A 16,691-nucleotide genomic window follows, 5' to 3' on the forward strand; every position below is an offset into this window, starting at 1 on the left:
CCTATAGCAGCCCTCACGGTGCTGTGGTTTATGCTGGGAGCTGCAGGGTGTTGATAGCACCCTGGTGTTGTGGCTGCTGCTGAGCAGTGCTTACACAGCACCAAGGCTCTTTCTGATATTTTCCCCAGTGGGACGGGGTGGGCAAGATCTTGGGAGGGGACACAGCCAGGACAGCTGACCCAAACCGACCAAAGGGATATTCCATACCATATGACGTCTGCTCAGTATAAAGCTGGGAGAAAGGAGGAAGGGGGTGGGGGTCACCCTTGGTCCTCCGAGGCAACCACTACGTGTATTGGAGCCCTGCTTCCTGAGAAGGCCCGACATCACCTCTTCATGGGAAGTAGAGAATAAATCTGTTTGCTTTTGCTTCCGCGCGCGGACTTTTGCTTTGCTTTGCTTATATTAAAACTGCTTTTGTTTCACCCACAAGGGTTAGTTTATCTTCTTTCCCCTCTTTACCCTGTTGAGAAAACAAAGGGAAGGGGGGGGGGGAAGTGATAGAGCGACTTGGTGGATACCTGGCATTTAGCCAGAGTCAAACCATCACACAAGGAGACATCTCTGTATCCTCCTGTGGAGGGGTCTGTGAGGCCAGAACAGAGAGGAAGCAAGTGCTGATGGAAAAGAAATAACGAAAACTTGGACCCATTCCTCTCCACCTCTGTCTTGGCACAACACTGCTCTTCTGCTTTCCTCTGACTCACCCAGCAGTGCCATCTCCACCTGCGAGTTGGTGTGAGCACTGTGCAAGGGTGGAGTTAGGGGATTTCTGATAACTCCTCCCCGCTCTCTTCAAAGGTCTCTGGCTCAATCCAGCAAAACTCAAGAGGGGACAAATACCCAAAAAGCAGAAATCCCCGAACGTGTCACATCACCTCATGAAGGAGATGCTAAAGGGACAGAGCCACTTGCTTGGAGCGTGTGTATTCAGCTCTATATCGTTAACTTACTGATGTTAAATATTTCAGCAGGTAATTTACAGGACTTCCAGGACTATCCTAGTGGCTGTGATCACAAATTATTGATCAGTGGTACTTGAACACAAAAATCCTTCCTGCAGAAAAGAAAAAAAAGTAAATCCTTTCTGCTGGTGTTTTGCATTTCAGCTGACTCCCTCTGCCTTCCTGAAGGAGATGTCTCTGACCACCCAGCAGAGGCTGGCCAGCACCCGGGAGATGAGGCGGCCCCGGATTACCCAGCTTCTAGACATGGGAGAAGCCTCCCATCACAAGGTAGCCTTTTCCTGCCCTTTTCCGTGCTGTTTGATGTGACATTTGAAGAGGGTGTGTGTTTGTGACAGGCGTGCCTCTGGCTCATCTGAATACCTCAGCGCCTAGGGCCTGTTGTCTTTTCAAACTGCTGGTGGTGGTGGAGTTCCTTCTGCTGGGGAAAGGTAGAACGTTTTTCCCTGGTGAGAGGTTGGAAGTCCTGATCTGTGCTAAATCAATATAAATAACCTCTGCTGAAGTTGGTGGGTTTTGCTGGAGTTTAGCTGATACTGGGGGAAGGCAGGGGCAGGCCACAAGGGCCCGAGCTTCCCATTTTCCATCCTCCTGGTGAAATAGCCACCTCGTGCTTTGGTGTAGTCACTGTCAAATGCTTGGGGTCATGGGACTCCTTTGACGGTGGCAGCATTGGCCTTTGAAGGCTGAGGGCCTATAGTGATTACTTGTTTTGCTTTGTAAAAAGATTTAACAAAACCAAGTGCATGAATGTTTTGGGTTGGAACAATGCGTGGGACCTTTACAGGGTGTGAGATTTTGCAGGCTGCCAGATATACAGATATCTCCTGTAAATTCTTGGGTTTCGCTTGCTCCATGAGTGCTGGTGGCTCTTCAGGAAGGGCTCTGGAGCTGTGTGACCACGTCAGCACAGGGCTCTGCTGGCAGTAAGCGCTGCCTTGCCTTCTGGAGAAGGAAACCTGGAGGAACACCTGCCAAAAGAGCTTCTTAGCTTGAGCCTGCTTAGTGTGGTCCAGAAACTTTTGATCAGCTCAGAACAGAGGTGGGGGGCTGTTTCCCTAGCGTGAGCTGTGCGGATGTACTCACCGAGAGACTGTACTCCACTGGAGATCGGTGTAGGATTCTGTCGTGAATCTTTCTGCCAGCAGCTGACCCTCCTCTCACCGCTCTGTCTTGCCTCTCCAGTTCTCAGCAGTTGACCTGGACCAGAGCTTGTTTCAGCCTTTTCCTTCAGAGGTGGTATTTCAGAACTACGTCCCCTTCGAGGTCTATGAAGTGCCACTGATTCTGAGGAACACTGACAAGGTAAGTGCTGGGATGCAGAGGTTTAACACTGTGCTGGGAGAGCCGTGTAATTCCTGTGGTTTACAGCATAACAAGTTATCTGCTGCAGCACAGCACACCCAGAATAACATGTCTCACCACCTTTATTTTGCAAGACGGTGGAAGTCTTCCCATGCTGGGAATCCTCCCCCTGATTTTGGCCACGCATCGGTGGTATCTAACGCAAAGGAGCTTTTCTAGTCAGCGTCCTTCCCCTTGAAAGCCCTGCATTGATGGGGATGTTGGGGGTTGTACAGTTGTTACCTTCTCTCCTGCTTTCTCTCGAGTGTGCACCGTGTGCTGGTGGCTCCCTGGTTAGTCTCGGTTTCTGGCAGGGCACCTCTGCCTCTCGCAGCCTGTTCAGCTGCCTCTGTGCAGCTCGCTGTCAAAGCCCAGGGCTTGAGCCTTCTCCACTTCGTGCTGGAGGAGGTTATGGTTAGTGGCATTAGCACTCCAGGAAGGGTGTTTTGAAGCAGCAGGGGAAACGGACTGATCTAGCAGAAGCGGTGGGAGGCCTTCGGCATCACTTTAGGCTCCTGCTAAGCTTAATGCAGTTCTGCTCAGTTTTCTCTTAGCAGCGTGGCTCTCTGCTTTCCCTTTGGAGAACCGCAGCACATCCAGAGTAATATTCTCTTGAAGGTCTCCACCTTTACTTGAAAAAGTTGTGATCATTTTGAGATTTCCCAGAAAAGTTGAGAAGGGAGAAGTTGAAAAATGTCAGCCATGTTGTTGCACTATAAGGAGGAAAATTTGAATTTCAGCAGGGGAAATGTTTGCTTGAATGAGGCACGTTCCAAGAGCAGCTAGTGGGAAAAGACAGGAGAGAGGAAAGGAGCTGAGTGGGAAAGTGCTCTGGGAGAGAGCATCGTACACACAAGGGTTTCTCTTGACACGTAAGAGTGAGTGTGCTGGAAGCAGAGAAAGTTCCGAAAAAGAAAGGTGTAATTAAAGATACTGTTCTGTAATGAAGAAGAAGATGTGTATGTGAGAGGAGGGCAGGATGGGCAGATGGACGTGTACTTGAGAGCACGTGAATTAATCCCCCTCCAAATCTACCGGTCTTGTGTGAAAACAAACAAGGGGACAAAAAAATCTGTCAGGGCATGTTGCAGGTGGGGGAACAGCAAGAGAAGTCAAAGTATATTCCGAGGCAACGGGTTTTGACAGGGACATGGTTGAAAATGGAAGACCCTTTGGCAAAGACAGTTTCAGGGTGGTCCGTCAGTTATTCCTGGAGAGTCCTGCCCCGTTCCTGGCCTGGTTTAGCTTGGGAGTACTGGAAAGAGCAGCGTGGGTGCCCCTGTCCAAGGGACACCCTTCATGGGGTCCACACTGATTCTGGGCACTCTTTGCTGTAGGTATCCTCTTTCCTAGTTTAAATGTGCCTCAGTTTCTCTTGGTTCCTATGGCTCTGCTTTGTTCCCATTAAGTTTTTGGGCTTCAGCTGCTCCGTTATCCAGAGGCACTTCAAAATATTTGTCGTTGCCAAGTACCAGCCAACAGGCAAACAGTCAGTTTGCTCTGTTCATGCTTCCTCAAGTGGAAAACAACATCTGCATCCGCATTTCTGCTATTCCCAGTAAAAAATAATAAACTTGTGCAGCTGTACCTTGTGATTTGTATGCCGTGTAAAGGGGAGGCAATGTGTGAGCTGTTGATTTTTTCCAAAAGGAATTAGTTTTGAAGCTAGTAAGTCCTCAGCCATTGGACAGCTCTGGTGGAAAAGCAAGATCAGCTTTAAGGGAAATCCTTGGCGTATTGAAGTACACAAACATAGAGATGATAATCCCAAGAGAGGTGCTTATATTCTAATTTTGTTGGCTTTTGGTGATGTCCAGCAACACTGTACTCTGTCTCAAAGTTTTCTCACCAGTTTCACAGATCCCTCCAAATCACGCTGACCTGTACTGCTTGGTCGCCTGAGGTTGTCTGATCCATAAAAATCCAGCTAACAGCAAAGTGTATATTCCAGATAGAGGCTCTGTAGTCATTCAAATAGAGAAGTGCTCTGCTGTATAGTTACTGCTCTTCCCTGTGTGTTGTAAAATTGCTTTTCTGTCTTCAGGCTGCTCCTCACCACTCTCAGCGATGTTCTCGGTGGCTTTTGCTGAAGGTCTTAGCTCATCTCCCAAGGGTCTTGGTGACCAAAATGTTTGTCTGCAGTGTAAAATGTTCTCCTGGGTCTTGCTGTCCCAGGGCACTGCTGGGAGCAAAGGGTGTTTGGAGATGTCAGGACTGCCTTGGCCGTGGGTTATCGGGCTCGAGCGGGTGGTGAAGAAAGAACCTCCATTTTGCCCAGGCCTCACATGGGTTATTTATCAGTGAAGCTGCTTGTCAGTCAAAATTGCCTGTTTTAGACTTCCTGAGACGAGATTTGGTGCTCAGGCGTTGACATCAGTGTGTTAGAAAACACCTCTTTGCTGTGTCTGTGCTTGTGGTATCCCAGAGGGCAGAAACCTGCAGCAGGGTACCTGCCTGGACTCCTGGCTGTGGGGAGGAGTGCCCAGAAATCTGCCTTGCCTGCACTGGCAGCTGCCTGGCTACAGGCACCAGGCAGCAAGAGCCTCCAGAGAGCCGAGAGTGGCTTTTAACAACGAAACCACACCGTGAGTCAGTGCTGGTCACGTATCTCAAGGCAGAAAATGCCTCTGAAGGCCATAATTGATAGGCCCAGCCTGGGGGGCTGTGTGGCTTTCCATCATTTTTGGCAAGTTGACCGCTCTCTTCTTCTGCATCAGCCTTTCCCTGTAGTGTATTTGGCTTCTCCCTTGCTTCTTTACAGCCCGCTCTAAGTTCCCTTAAGCCATCTCCTTGTTTCTTGTCTCGTTGTCTTCCTATGTTCCTCCTTTTGCTCTCCAGGTTTCCTTTTATTCCCAGTAAGGCCACAGTGTCTGTGGTCTCCTCTTGCTGGTCTGCCTGCGTGACTGTAGCAGTGCAGCTTGATTGCCCCACTCAAACCCAGTATGTTAGAAGTGAATTTCTTCCTCCCCCCAGTATAGCAGGTGCTGTTTTGCCTTTGGGTATTTCATCCCCCTCCAGAGGCGTGACTGCTTGGGTGTGTGCAGGCAGAAGCCCGCAGGTTCTTTGGGCTGGTTGATATGCTATTGTGCCCTGGCAGAATGGATTCCATCCCGGTGTATTCCTCTGTAAGGAACTGAAGGCATTGATGCCTCAAACATTCATCGACACAGAAAACCTCCAGGACCAGCTGTGGCCTTTGGATTAGTCTAAGGAATGTCACCTGAGGGAGCGGGAGTGTATGGAAGGCCGCACCCCCCCACTCCCTTGTAGTTGTGTTGACAAATGCCTTATGTGGACCTCAGAGGGGGGAAACTGAGTGAAACCAAAAGTTTCCCCTCAAGCACAAAGACCGCTCATCACTGGCCGCACTGTGTAAGCCCGGTACGTGTGGCTCCATTGTGTCAGCCAGACACCATGCTGGCCTTGCTAACGGCCTCGTGCCGTCGCCATTGAAGAGGCGGCAAGGCCTGACAAGAGGTGAGCATTTCTGCCCCAGAAGCAGAAGTGTGCTAACCAGCTGGTAAGATGAACTGAAAAGGGGACAGAAACTTTGTTGCGTCTGCACCCACCAGCCAAGACGGTCGGACCTGAGACAGTGCTGGATCCAGGGGTGCTGATCCGCATTCCTCTCCCTCTCCCTCTCCCTTTGTAAGACACCACATTGCTTATTATCCTTTTCCAAGTTTAAATTGTTTTCTACCGCAAGTAAAACATTTTAACCGGTCGCTTGGTGTCGTTTCACCTTAATTTAACCCAAGGGGATCACAGAACTGTTGCGACTCTCTGGGCTTCCAGTCTGGGTTGTGACAACCTTAAGAGTTAGAAGTGCTTTGGAAAAGTGGTTAAGGAGGGATGTCCCCAGGGCACGGCCAGGTATTTTCTCCTCATGTGTCCGTATGAGTGGCAAAATCATAGTTTCCTGTCTTCCCTGCAGGTTCCTCGGCTGGTGAAAGTTGTCTTGGAGCCGTCGCCTTACTTCAAGTTGACCAGCCCCAGTGGTGTGTGCTGTAAAGTAGCACCTGGCATGTGCTCAACTTTCCGCGTCCTGTTCACCCCGGAGGAGAACGAGGTGAGGCTGGAGGTCCAGAGAGGTCGGTGCCTTCAGTGTAAGCTGAACCTGCTGGGCTGGATTCAGAACAGGGCATCTGCTGTGGGTTTTGAGGACTGTCCTGGTTCCAGTGGGGTTGTCCTGGATCTAGAACCAGGGGAAACTCCTTCCCCATGGGGAAGATTATGCTCTCATAGGCTGGAGGCTCTTACATGTTTCAGATCACTTTTGTCCTTCAGTGATGGAACATTTAATGTCATGTCTGCTGGTTTGAGAGATAAGAGAGTGCCGTCTGTAGTGGGGCGGCCTCCCGAGGTGTTGGTTTCTGGTATCTGTCCACTGCTGTGTGATTATGGGTTTGCTCCACTAACGGTAGATACAGAGGTGTGTTTAAAAGTGACTTGTTACTTGGAGGACCTAAAGTGAGCCTGATCAGAGGGAGGACTGCCACCCGTGGAAACTGGAGTCACCTTAATGCCTCGCGTGTTGGCCACGGTAGCGAGACAGCAGAACATTCTGTCTGAAGTCATGGCGGATTTTACGCACTGGTTATAGCCCACAGCCTGCTGTGGGGTCTGCTCCAGGCTGTGGTCGGGCAGTCTGCAGCTGGTCTGTTAGGATGCTGTTAGCTGCTGCAGCAGGGACTGACGGGCTGTGCTTTCCCTCCCTGCGCTTCCCTGAGTGTTCGTGAGGGAAGATGCATGTGGAACTATAGGAAAATGGCAGGGTGGGGTATTGATGTTTGACCATCTCATCCCAACAGTAGGGGTTTAATTATTGTGGAAAATACTAGAGGAACAAATAGATCCAGAGAGCTTTTCTGTTTCCCATCGGGCAGCCACTTCCCTGCCTCACCCTGGACTGGAGCAGAGATGGTGCTTTTCCATCCCCTCTGTTTTCAAGCCTTGCAGCTGGGCTGTCCCTGAGGACACTTGTCTGTCTGCGATGCAGCTGGGAGGCTGGGGCAGAGGGAGCGCTGTGCAGGTGGCAGGGAGCCAGCCTGGCACAGGCACACTGAGCTCTAGATGTCCCTAACTCGGCAGGAGGCTGTTGGGCTGCAGGTGGCTTTGAGACATCTGCCTGAACGAGCACACAGGGGAATAAACGGGCAGGTACAAGCTGCAGGCAGACACGTTACCCAGAGCCTGCGCTGTGGCCGTCACGCGTGTTACTGTGGCTGCTCTGTCAGCTGGCACCTCTTCCACGCCAAACACGCCGTGCCTTTGCTTAGAGGTTTGCACGTCAGTGCTGTGGCCCTGGCAGGTCTGATTCTCAGTGCTGTGATGTGAAGGGTCCATACTGTTATCTGGAGGCTTGTTGGTGCAGAAGAATTTAATACCTGGCATGGATGGGAGGAAGCACTGCAGGGAAACAAGGACAGGCAGGCTGAGTCCTTTCACCACCATCCTGCTACCTCTTAGCACTGTCCTTCGCATGGCTTTGTTGGAGAGACGAGGCCAGGGGACAGCTTTGAGCCAGCAGATGTTTCTGCACCGGGCCAGCGGTGCAAGATCTCTTTGGGCGTACCTGCTTCTTCATCTTTCACTTGCTCCTTAGATATAATTTAACACTTTGTCCTATCCTCAAACAGCACGGATATAGAAAACTGAAGAGAAAATGCCCTGTGGTCCCTAGCTCCCCACGCTTGTGAAATAATCTGTTCCTTTGGAGGGATGAGAAATAATTTCACATCATTAATATTTAGGGTTAAAATTCTGTTGTCCTAGGGCAGTTCTCCAAACTACTCAAGTGACACAAGAGCTTAATCTCATTGAGGTAGGCTTTGCAAAGTACACCGGTGTCTTCAAACTCTGATTTATTCATATTAATTAGTGTACTTTTGGGGGGTGGCAGAGGTATATTGGTGCCCGTGAAGGGCAAAGTGCTGCTCTTCGAGTTTAGAGAGGCAGCAGAGCAACACGTGAACATCACCACAAATACAAGTGGGGTGAGAGAGCCCTCAAGAACCCCCATGTCCAATACTTTGTCCCTTGTCTTGCCCTTGAACTGGCGAGTGTATGGAGCAGGGAGCTCTGCCAGCAGAGCTTCAGCGACACTCCGGTGGTTTCTGGTGCACTGGGGGTTGTGCAGGGCATGGGGAGAGGGATGCCTGCTGCTCAGCGAGGAGCACGTGGGGATTTATACAGCTGAATCAGAATTTTGTACGAATTGAGCATTTTGTCTCATACTTGATGGAGTGTGGGCCAGCGAAGCACCAGAGTGCCGTAGCTCAGCTAGAAACGCATCCACAGCGCAGCCAGGAGGTGCACGGCGCCTTGAAAACCCCTCAGCAAAGAGGCTTTGGGAAATGGTTCTGCAGAGCCGCCTGCGTTGGGCTGGCAGTGGCTTGCACGCAGAACACCTGTGTGTTAGTTGTGGAAGGCTGAGGAGCGCTGCCTTTGAAGAGGCTCTGCCCCTCTGCTGCTCCATCACCTGCAGGGAGGGCGGATAACCCCGTGAGCTGGGACGCAGGTACAAACCCCTCTGCCAGGGCTGGGCACTCCTGCTGTGGAGCTGGTTTGAATCTGTTCTTCCCCGGGGTAAGTCTGACTTCAGCAAAGTCACTCCTGATTCAAGGGAGTAAAATTGCAGCGAAGCCCTAAATAAAAGGACCACGTGAGTTGTTAGTGGCTGAAATGCCACGTGCCATATAGCGCTTGCTTGAAAAATGAGCAATTTCCTATTGTCTTGCAGTCATTTGGGAATGTGCCACAGGATGGGACTGTCAGAAGGTAAATAAAGAGCTGACATGTCTCTGTTTATTGGCACTCTCCTTAGAAATAAGAAATGCTAATTTTTCTGTGGGTCAGCGTTTCCAGGTAGTTACTCTTGCTGCTTCTGTCGTACACATTTCGGGTTTAGGGCTTCAGCTGCGTTATGGTCTGACAGTCTCTGCCTAATTGGAAACCATCGTGGCACTGACTGGCAATAGACAGGAATACCTACCTTTGTGTGTGTCCTTCGGCTTATTAATAGATTATCTTAAAGGAAGAAGGAAGCAAGAAGCATATGAATACATAGCACAGCTTATTCTGTTTTGTCCTCTCGCTCTTTTTGCTGTAGCAATACAATATATTCAAGCAATACACGTTCAGTCTGTAAGGTTTGCCAAATTCACTACTGTTGCTCAGTGGAGACTGAATTAATGCTCGTTAATGTGAATTATGACAGGCTGATGAGTTATTGCATTACTGAAATTAGAATTCAGTCGGGCGCTGTTAGATGTTTGGTAGCACACTGAAGCTATTCCAAGTATCCTTCTAAGATGACTTTTGAGGGGAGGAAACGGGCAGAAAATCAAGGCAAATGGCCCTGTGCAAAATGAACCTGGAGCCAAGTGACCAATTTCAAAGCCTGCTGTGAATTGGTGGCTGAGGAAGGCAGGAGAAGGGCCACCCTTTCTCATGGGAAGCTGTCTTCATCCTCCAGTCTCTCCTCTCTTAATGGCCCTTCTTTTCCAGCCTTTATGATATCCTGGTTTCAGCAGGGAGCTTTCCCTGCGGGACTTGCTACGTTACTTCGTGCTACAAGGATCTCTTCTTTGCAGTTGTCTGATGCAATGGGTTCAGTGAGGTATTTAGGGTTGGTTTCACAGCAAAACTGCCCCCTGCGTTTGCTGGTGTGCTGGGCAGTGAAGGTTGCTGTCACTGTGACAGTAATTAACGTTAACCTGAGCTTGCAAAGAGCCTGAACTGACACCTCTGAGACACAAGCGGTTCTTTAATTTCATTGGGTGAAATTCAAATGCCAGTGGTGATACTTCGCAGGCCAGAGCTTATAACTTATTGCTTCTCGAAGGTGAATAGGAGAAGAGGAACCATCGTACAGTGACAGGTGTTTTCCTTGAAACTGGGAGAGGAGTTGTATGAAGGATGAAGTTGTATTTTCATGAAAATCTGTAGACTGAATCTGGTGGGTCTAAAAAGAAACTTTAAAGTGTGGAAGCGATGCAACCCCTCTCTCACCCAGGCATGTTTGTTTAGAAACCTGGGTTGAAACCGTCTAAGGGTTTGCAGTTGCAAAGTAAAACAAGGCTGTGAATTGGTCCCAGCTGTACCCGTAGACTGTAAGTAAATGCCTAGCAGAGCTGGTAAGGCAGGGCAGTGCTGCAGTGGAGATCTGCAGCCCCCATCTCCTCCCACGGGAGGGTTATTCAGCTTGCAGATGCTCACAGGACTGTGGGTTCACAGCAGCCTGCACAGCCAGCTTCTGCCTGGCACCCCTCTTCCCTTGGCTTTCCCCCGGTTTGGCCTGAGGCTTTGTTCAGCTTGGTGCAAGGTCCCATTCTGGTGGGTCACGGAGCGTGGCTGAAGGTCAGGGCACTCTGAAGAGCTGAGTCCAGCCTTGTACGGGATGCAGCGTCCCAGGGCGTCCCTGGAGAGGGGGCTCGGCACGCAACGTGCCTGTGCGTGAATGGCGAGAGGCAGTTTGCTCTCTCAAGGTCATGGTTGTCTCTGAGGCCAAATCCTTGTTGCTTTAGCCTTGCCTTCATGTACCTGAGATTAGGCACAGGAAGAACTCTTTAAGTCTAGTGTAGAGCTGGAATAGGCTGCTGAGGGCAGGGGTGGAATTGTTAGTGCTTTTAAGTACTTGTCAGGCATCTTGCAGGAGTAGATTGGGTGTAGAGCTGAGCCAGTTCTGCGGTTGGGAGATGGATCAGCTAGCTTTTTAAGGGTGTGTGACCCCAGCCTTGTCCCTATATTGCTCTGGGAAAGGGTAGGAATTACACACTTACCCTAAACTCACCTGACATTAAAACAATTCCCATGTCCAGCTTGTTAAATATTTCACCAAAGACTGAGTGTTGGTCGTGCACGTGGCAAAGTCCTTTTGAAAAGGCACCTGAGCATCCCCTCCCTGGCCAGCATCAGTGAGGTCACTGTGTTGCTGGGATTGGAGTTAGTACTGTGGCACAGTGGGTGCTTAGTGGAGCCTTTGATCATCTGCGGTGGGGATGATCACGGGTTCTTGTTACTGCTGTAATCCCTTCCATGAAATTGCTCTATGTTGGTGCCTCACATGAATCAAAGTATCAGAAAATTTCGTCAGGTTCTGCCAGCTTGCTGTGAAAGCAGGTGAATCAATGGGATTGTTTCTTCTGTGCAAGTTAGCAGCCTTGTTCACACTACAGGAATGAAAGGTCCCTAAGGTAAAAAGCCCTTTGACGTTCCTGGATGCTACTGTTAGAGTCATAGAAACCAGCAGTTTTTCTTCTGCCGTGGGATGGTACAAAATGCACTGTGCTGAGATTGTTTCTTTCCCTGCAGGATTATTTCCACCAGCTCACCTGCATCACAGAAAGGGAAAAGTTTATTGTGCCAATCCGAGCTGTAGGTGCCCGAGCTATCCTGGACTTCCCTGACCAGCTGAACTTCTCCGTCTGTCCAGTCAAGTACAGCTCCCAGAAAACTCTGCTGGTTCGCAACGTGGGTAACCGGGAGGCTCGCTACCGCATCAGCACTGAGAGGTAAAGGAGCTCATCTTCTTTGTGCAAAACACTGTTGCATGATAACACGGTTGGTAACAACAAGGAACCAGAGCATCTGAGCTGCTGTATTGCGGCTGTAGCTGCAAACGGGCAGGACATGTGGGTTTTGCTGTTGCTTGTAGTGTTTTAAGTATGATGGAACCTGTGATAAAACTCTGCGTGCTGCAGCGAGGTTTTGTACTGCAGTGGTGTCTCCAACAGAGCATCTCGCAAGACCGATTCCATTAGACTGAAAGAGCACATGACAGAAGGCAACCTGGCTGCCCTTGGGCTGTGTAAGGTGCTGCGTGGCAGGCGACAGCTCTAGGAGCTCGGTTCCTGTAGACCGAACACAGTGTTAAGAGATGGGCAAGCTGTGAGCTGGGGAGAGACATTTACGAATTTACCAGCAGCTGTGTCTTTATATGCAAGTGCCATTAGAAATCGTAGATCAAAGCACTTGGTATTGAGGCCCTGACAAAGGCCAGGAACTTTGTTTTCCAGTAGGTTTGGTCTGGTCCGTGAGACCAAATGTTAAGTAGAATGAGCTTTTAGGTGGAGATGAGCAGACACTGGCTTAAAAACTGCACCACAGCCCCAAAGCAGCATGCTAATGAGGGCACAGGCAAAAGATGCAGCCAGTGTCTGGTGCATGGGTTGGGGGCCTTTCCTTCTAGAGCTTTATCTCTCCCAGATTTCCTGGAGAGTGCTCGAATCTGTAAGTATCCAGCTTGCAACCTCCTGATCCCGAGTGCCTTCTGAAGTGGTTCCATACCAGTGTCGGCCAAAGACAGCCATGCTCTGGGAGGCTGCGAGCACGTGGTGTTCCGGTGGTCCCGAATCAAATGCCTGACATGAGTTGTGTTGTGGACAGCCTGTCCTGCTCCTTCTGGTCTCAGAAGACAGCCCCCGGTTTCCCAGTTGGCTGAATGGGAGAGGGTGATGCAACTGCAGGGAAACTGGTTCAGTTGGCTGGTAATTCGTGGTGAGTTGCTTGGTCCCGGAGGTCTTGGTGTAGGAGTTGAGGTCAAGAATGCAGCAAAGACCAGCGGTCTGACTTGGTGCACCTGAGCTGCTTCAACTTCTTCTCCAGGAAAACAGGGCTCAAAAGGCCAGTCTTTACTTTTCTCTTGTGAAACATGAGGGTTCAAGAGGAGCTTCCACCAAACCCTGGCAAGGCTATTTAAGCAGGCTTCTAGGATGCTATTTAAGGAGGCTGCTTCTTTGCCCTGTGGAAACACGTAGGCAGGAACTTGTAAATCACTGCACAGTTTTCCTCTGGGATTTCCAGATCTAGCTGTTGCCACCAAAATAAATACTCAGTAAAATCTCAGTAATCATCTTTTTGCAATGGACTCTCCAACTCTCCTATTGAGTGATACAGCACGTCGAGTCCTCCTTGATACGGATTTTAAGAGTTTCTGAGCTTGAGCAAATATTTCCGCCCAGATTTGCAATAAAGAAATGGGAGGCATTGCAAATGTTTTATTTCAAGCTGCACACAAAAAAATTCTGAACAACTGGACTGCATGTGTACAGGGATGGGAAGCTGATATGATTTCCCTTGTCAGCTGAGGGCATCTGCCATCTCTTCCATTTCATGATAAACTTTTGAAAGCTGCTTTGAAATTTCAAACAGACGATTTAAATCTTTGAATATAAGTAGCATTTTATTCTAATTAAGTTGCCCTGACTTTCATTCAGATTTCTTTTTAAATACTCTTAAAAGAGTATTTAAAAATACATGCTTGCATGTGAGAGGAGGAGGATTAGTGGAGTAGAAGGGAGTGAGAGATCTGTCTAAGCTTATAGATCCATCAAGTGACCTCTGTGTCCTTTATTCTCTATCTAAAGAATTTAAACTTGTGTTTTCTGGCCTGAGCATATTCAGGCTCTTGCCCATTCACAAGTCAGCTGCAGATGCCACCATTTCCTAGTCCATCGTGCTGCTCCTATCACGTTTCCTCGCAGCTTTTCTCTGGATTTCCTTCTCTGTGGCATCAAGCATAACCTGTCTGCCTTCACCTTCAGTGCATTTCTCAGCCCATCTCCAGTCCTAACCTTTCCCCTCAGCTCTTGCATCTGGTCACTTCGTGATGACTTTCCCTGCCTGTTAGTCATTTATTAAAGGCTTTGATGTTTTCTGTTGTGCATTTCCCTCCAGGGAAGAGCTCTTAAGTGAAGCCATGGGGCCAATTCAGCATCCTTCTGCTGTTCCCGTTTGGAGCTCTCCCTTGCCATGGTTTCTACCAGAAGCATGGCCGCGTATTTGATCACTTTTCATGGAGGGAGAAAACCACCAAAGCACTCCCTGTTATGCAGTCTGGCTTCGTGCTCTCCTCCCTCTGCGTGTCCATACCCAGCTCTTAGCTGCATAGCATGGTAATAGAAAGTAATAATAGTATAAATAGAGAAAGTCTCTTCCTGTTGTCTCATTGTTAAGGCAGGATAACCAGTTTCTGCTTCATGACATTCACAGAGATAAATGTCATTCCAGTACATCCGAGTTGAAAAGGGTGTCTGGAAGCAGATCTCAGTGCAGCACTGCCTTCTCCTGACATTGCTGACGTTGTGCTGTGCCATGCTATGGGGCTAGAGGGGATCAGTCTGAGATAAGATCCATTTAGGAATGTCCCCACCAAGCTCTGAAGGCTCAGGAAATTATCCTGCGAGGCACAGTGCCTCGAGCCCCCTTGTATCCCTCCCTGTAGTACCCATACGCTACATGGAGGCGTGAGACTGGCGAGTTCCCGTAGGACGTGCAAAGGCCATCCAAGGACATGAAAATTGAGCCTAGGTGCAGTGAAAGAGGGAAATACAGACCTTGCGTGATGCTGACAGGATTTTTTAGCACAGAGATGGAGTCTTGGATGCTTTGACTGTAGCAGACTGGGTTTACTGGAAAAGATATATTGCTTGAGTTTGGTTGTTATACCGTTACTATAAAATAATATATGCCAAGATGAAACTACCTTTTTTTTTTTTTTTTTTCCCTGCAATAGATCTTAGTAGACAGAAGAGGCAATTCAATCACCAGTAATTTTACTGTCTTCCTTGGGTTTGGAGGTAGCTTGTAATGAAATCTATTTTCCCAAACTCAAATGACTTTATAAGGCCCCAGTAGACCAAAGAAAGGTTGGCTGCAGGAGATAAACATGCCACGGCACTTGAAGTATATTGCAGCCTCCTTGCACACTGCGTGTGCCAAAGGTGTGGTTCAGGAGAACAGGCAGCATGGTAGTTTGAGAGCCTGGGCCACAGAACTGCCAGCTTTATTCACTTGTCAGTCGTATTTCTCAGTTCTGTCAGGAGTATTTGGCCTTTGGTATCATCACGGGATGCCCAGCTGTCAAGATGGGGAGCTGTTGCCTGGTGAAAGTCAGCAAGATGTAAATGCCAAAACATATCATGATGAAATTGCTTACGAATCTAGTGTTGCTTTCTTTCTGAAGGGCAATAACAGGCAAGATCTCGGCAAGTACTGATGGGCAGGTCTCTCCTAAGTTGGTGTGGCTAGATATGTTTATACAAGCGGCATAAGGGACTGCAAGGTGCCATTGGGAGATCTGGACATGTGAAAGTCTAGATGTCGTACAACAAAGCAAACCTACAAATGGACATAGTTACAAAGCATGTCAGAAGAAAACGAGCTATTAAAAAGCCTCCAAACCTTATCTTTTCTGTCTTTCAGGAGCAGTAGTGATTCATTAAAAGGGTAGATCTAACAGGATGCAAATTATCCCAAAGAACAGCTCACATTTAATGGGTAAAAAGCCAATGTCTATCCCGCTAGTGCCATCTCTCAGCAGTGGTTTTCATTTGGCTGTGACAGTGTGTCAGGGATGTCTCCTTAGCATCTCGTCTGTAGGCTGCAGACAACAGCTTAGTGATGGTGACTGAAATTCAGGGGAGTTAAGTTAAACCATGGAGCTTGCATCTTTGGGTCTTGGAGAACCAGGTCCATGTGAGGGGTAATGAGCTCCCACTACAGCAGGAAGAGTTGTCTCAGGGGTACGGCGTGGGGTAGGATGTAGGACAGGCAGTATCTGATTTGTGCTCCATTTCTCAGCCCTGAGAACTGAGTCCTGAACTTGGCTGGATCCTCCTTTCACAATTTGAAAAGATGAAGGTATCTTCGGGAGGGTTATTCCCATCCATCTGAGGGCAGGAGTATGTAGACATGGGGAAGGAGCAGGAAGGTGATAGGATGGGAGGTAGTGCTGAAGTGTTGCCCAGGATCCCCCTTAACTGGCAGCTTTTCTGTTCTGGCAACATGTCTGAAAGAAAAACAAAAAACAAAACCAAAGAAACTCCAAAATCTCTGCCTTTCCCACACCAGGCAATGATCTCACCCAAGCCCTGGCAGAGACCTGCAGCAGTCCTGTCAGTGACCATCAGTGCGGGTGCAGGACCGTGTAGAACAGCCCGGTTCTGAGGCTGGTGGTGCCTTGTCTTTCCTCCTCTCTCCAGAGTCTCAGGCCCAGCACACAAACATTGCAGGCCCCGTGCTTCGGTGGCAATGCTCCCGTGGTTGTAATGGGAGCAGGTCAGGCCCCTAATTGCAGTGACATCTCCTTAATGAGCAGAAACTCCAGCAATTTCATCAGCTGTCACTACTTATATGAACAAAGTTCAGCTTGCGCATGGCTCCAGTTGTTCTCAGTATTTTTGTGTGTGTTGCATTCTCTAATGATGGTAAAACTCTCCAGAGCATGTTTTTAAGGTGACAAATTGACCACCAGCAAAGCACTAAAAGCAATAACTTTTTGTTTTCTAAGTGGGGCTGTAGAAGAGCCATGAAGCCCAGCTGCAGAAGCATGTTACACCTGGCTTGTCCCTTTGCATTAAAGCACTGAGGTTTGTGTCT

The 16,691-nt window shown here is 49.0% G+C and overlaps 1 protein-coding gene across 1 annotated transcript in view; it reads left to right on the forward strand.

Annotated features, from left to right (window-relative positions):
• The window catches only part of LOC141954988 (hydrocephalus-inducing protein homolog), a 208,826-nt gene that overhangs the window by 117,466 nt on the left and 74,669 nt on the right, over positions 1-16,691 (forward strand). The window contains 4 exon segments of the mRNA XM_074895066.1: positions 1,110-1,235; positions 2,151-2,270; positions 6,244-6,378; positions 11,625-11,824. Of these exon segments, the coding sequence (XP_074751167.1) occupies positions 1,110-1,235; positions 2,151-2,270; positions 6,244-6,378; positions 11,625-11,824 (581 nt within the window).

The sequence above is a fragment of the Athene noctua genome, unplaced genomic scaffold (genome assembly GCF_965140245.1).
Source record: "Athene noctua unplaced genomic scaffold, bAthNoc1.hap1.1 HAP1_HAP1_scaffold_50, whole genome shotgun sequence".
NCBI classification, from domain to species: Eukaryota; Metazoa; Chordata; class Aves; order Strigiformes; family Strigidae; genus Athene; species Athene noctua.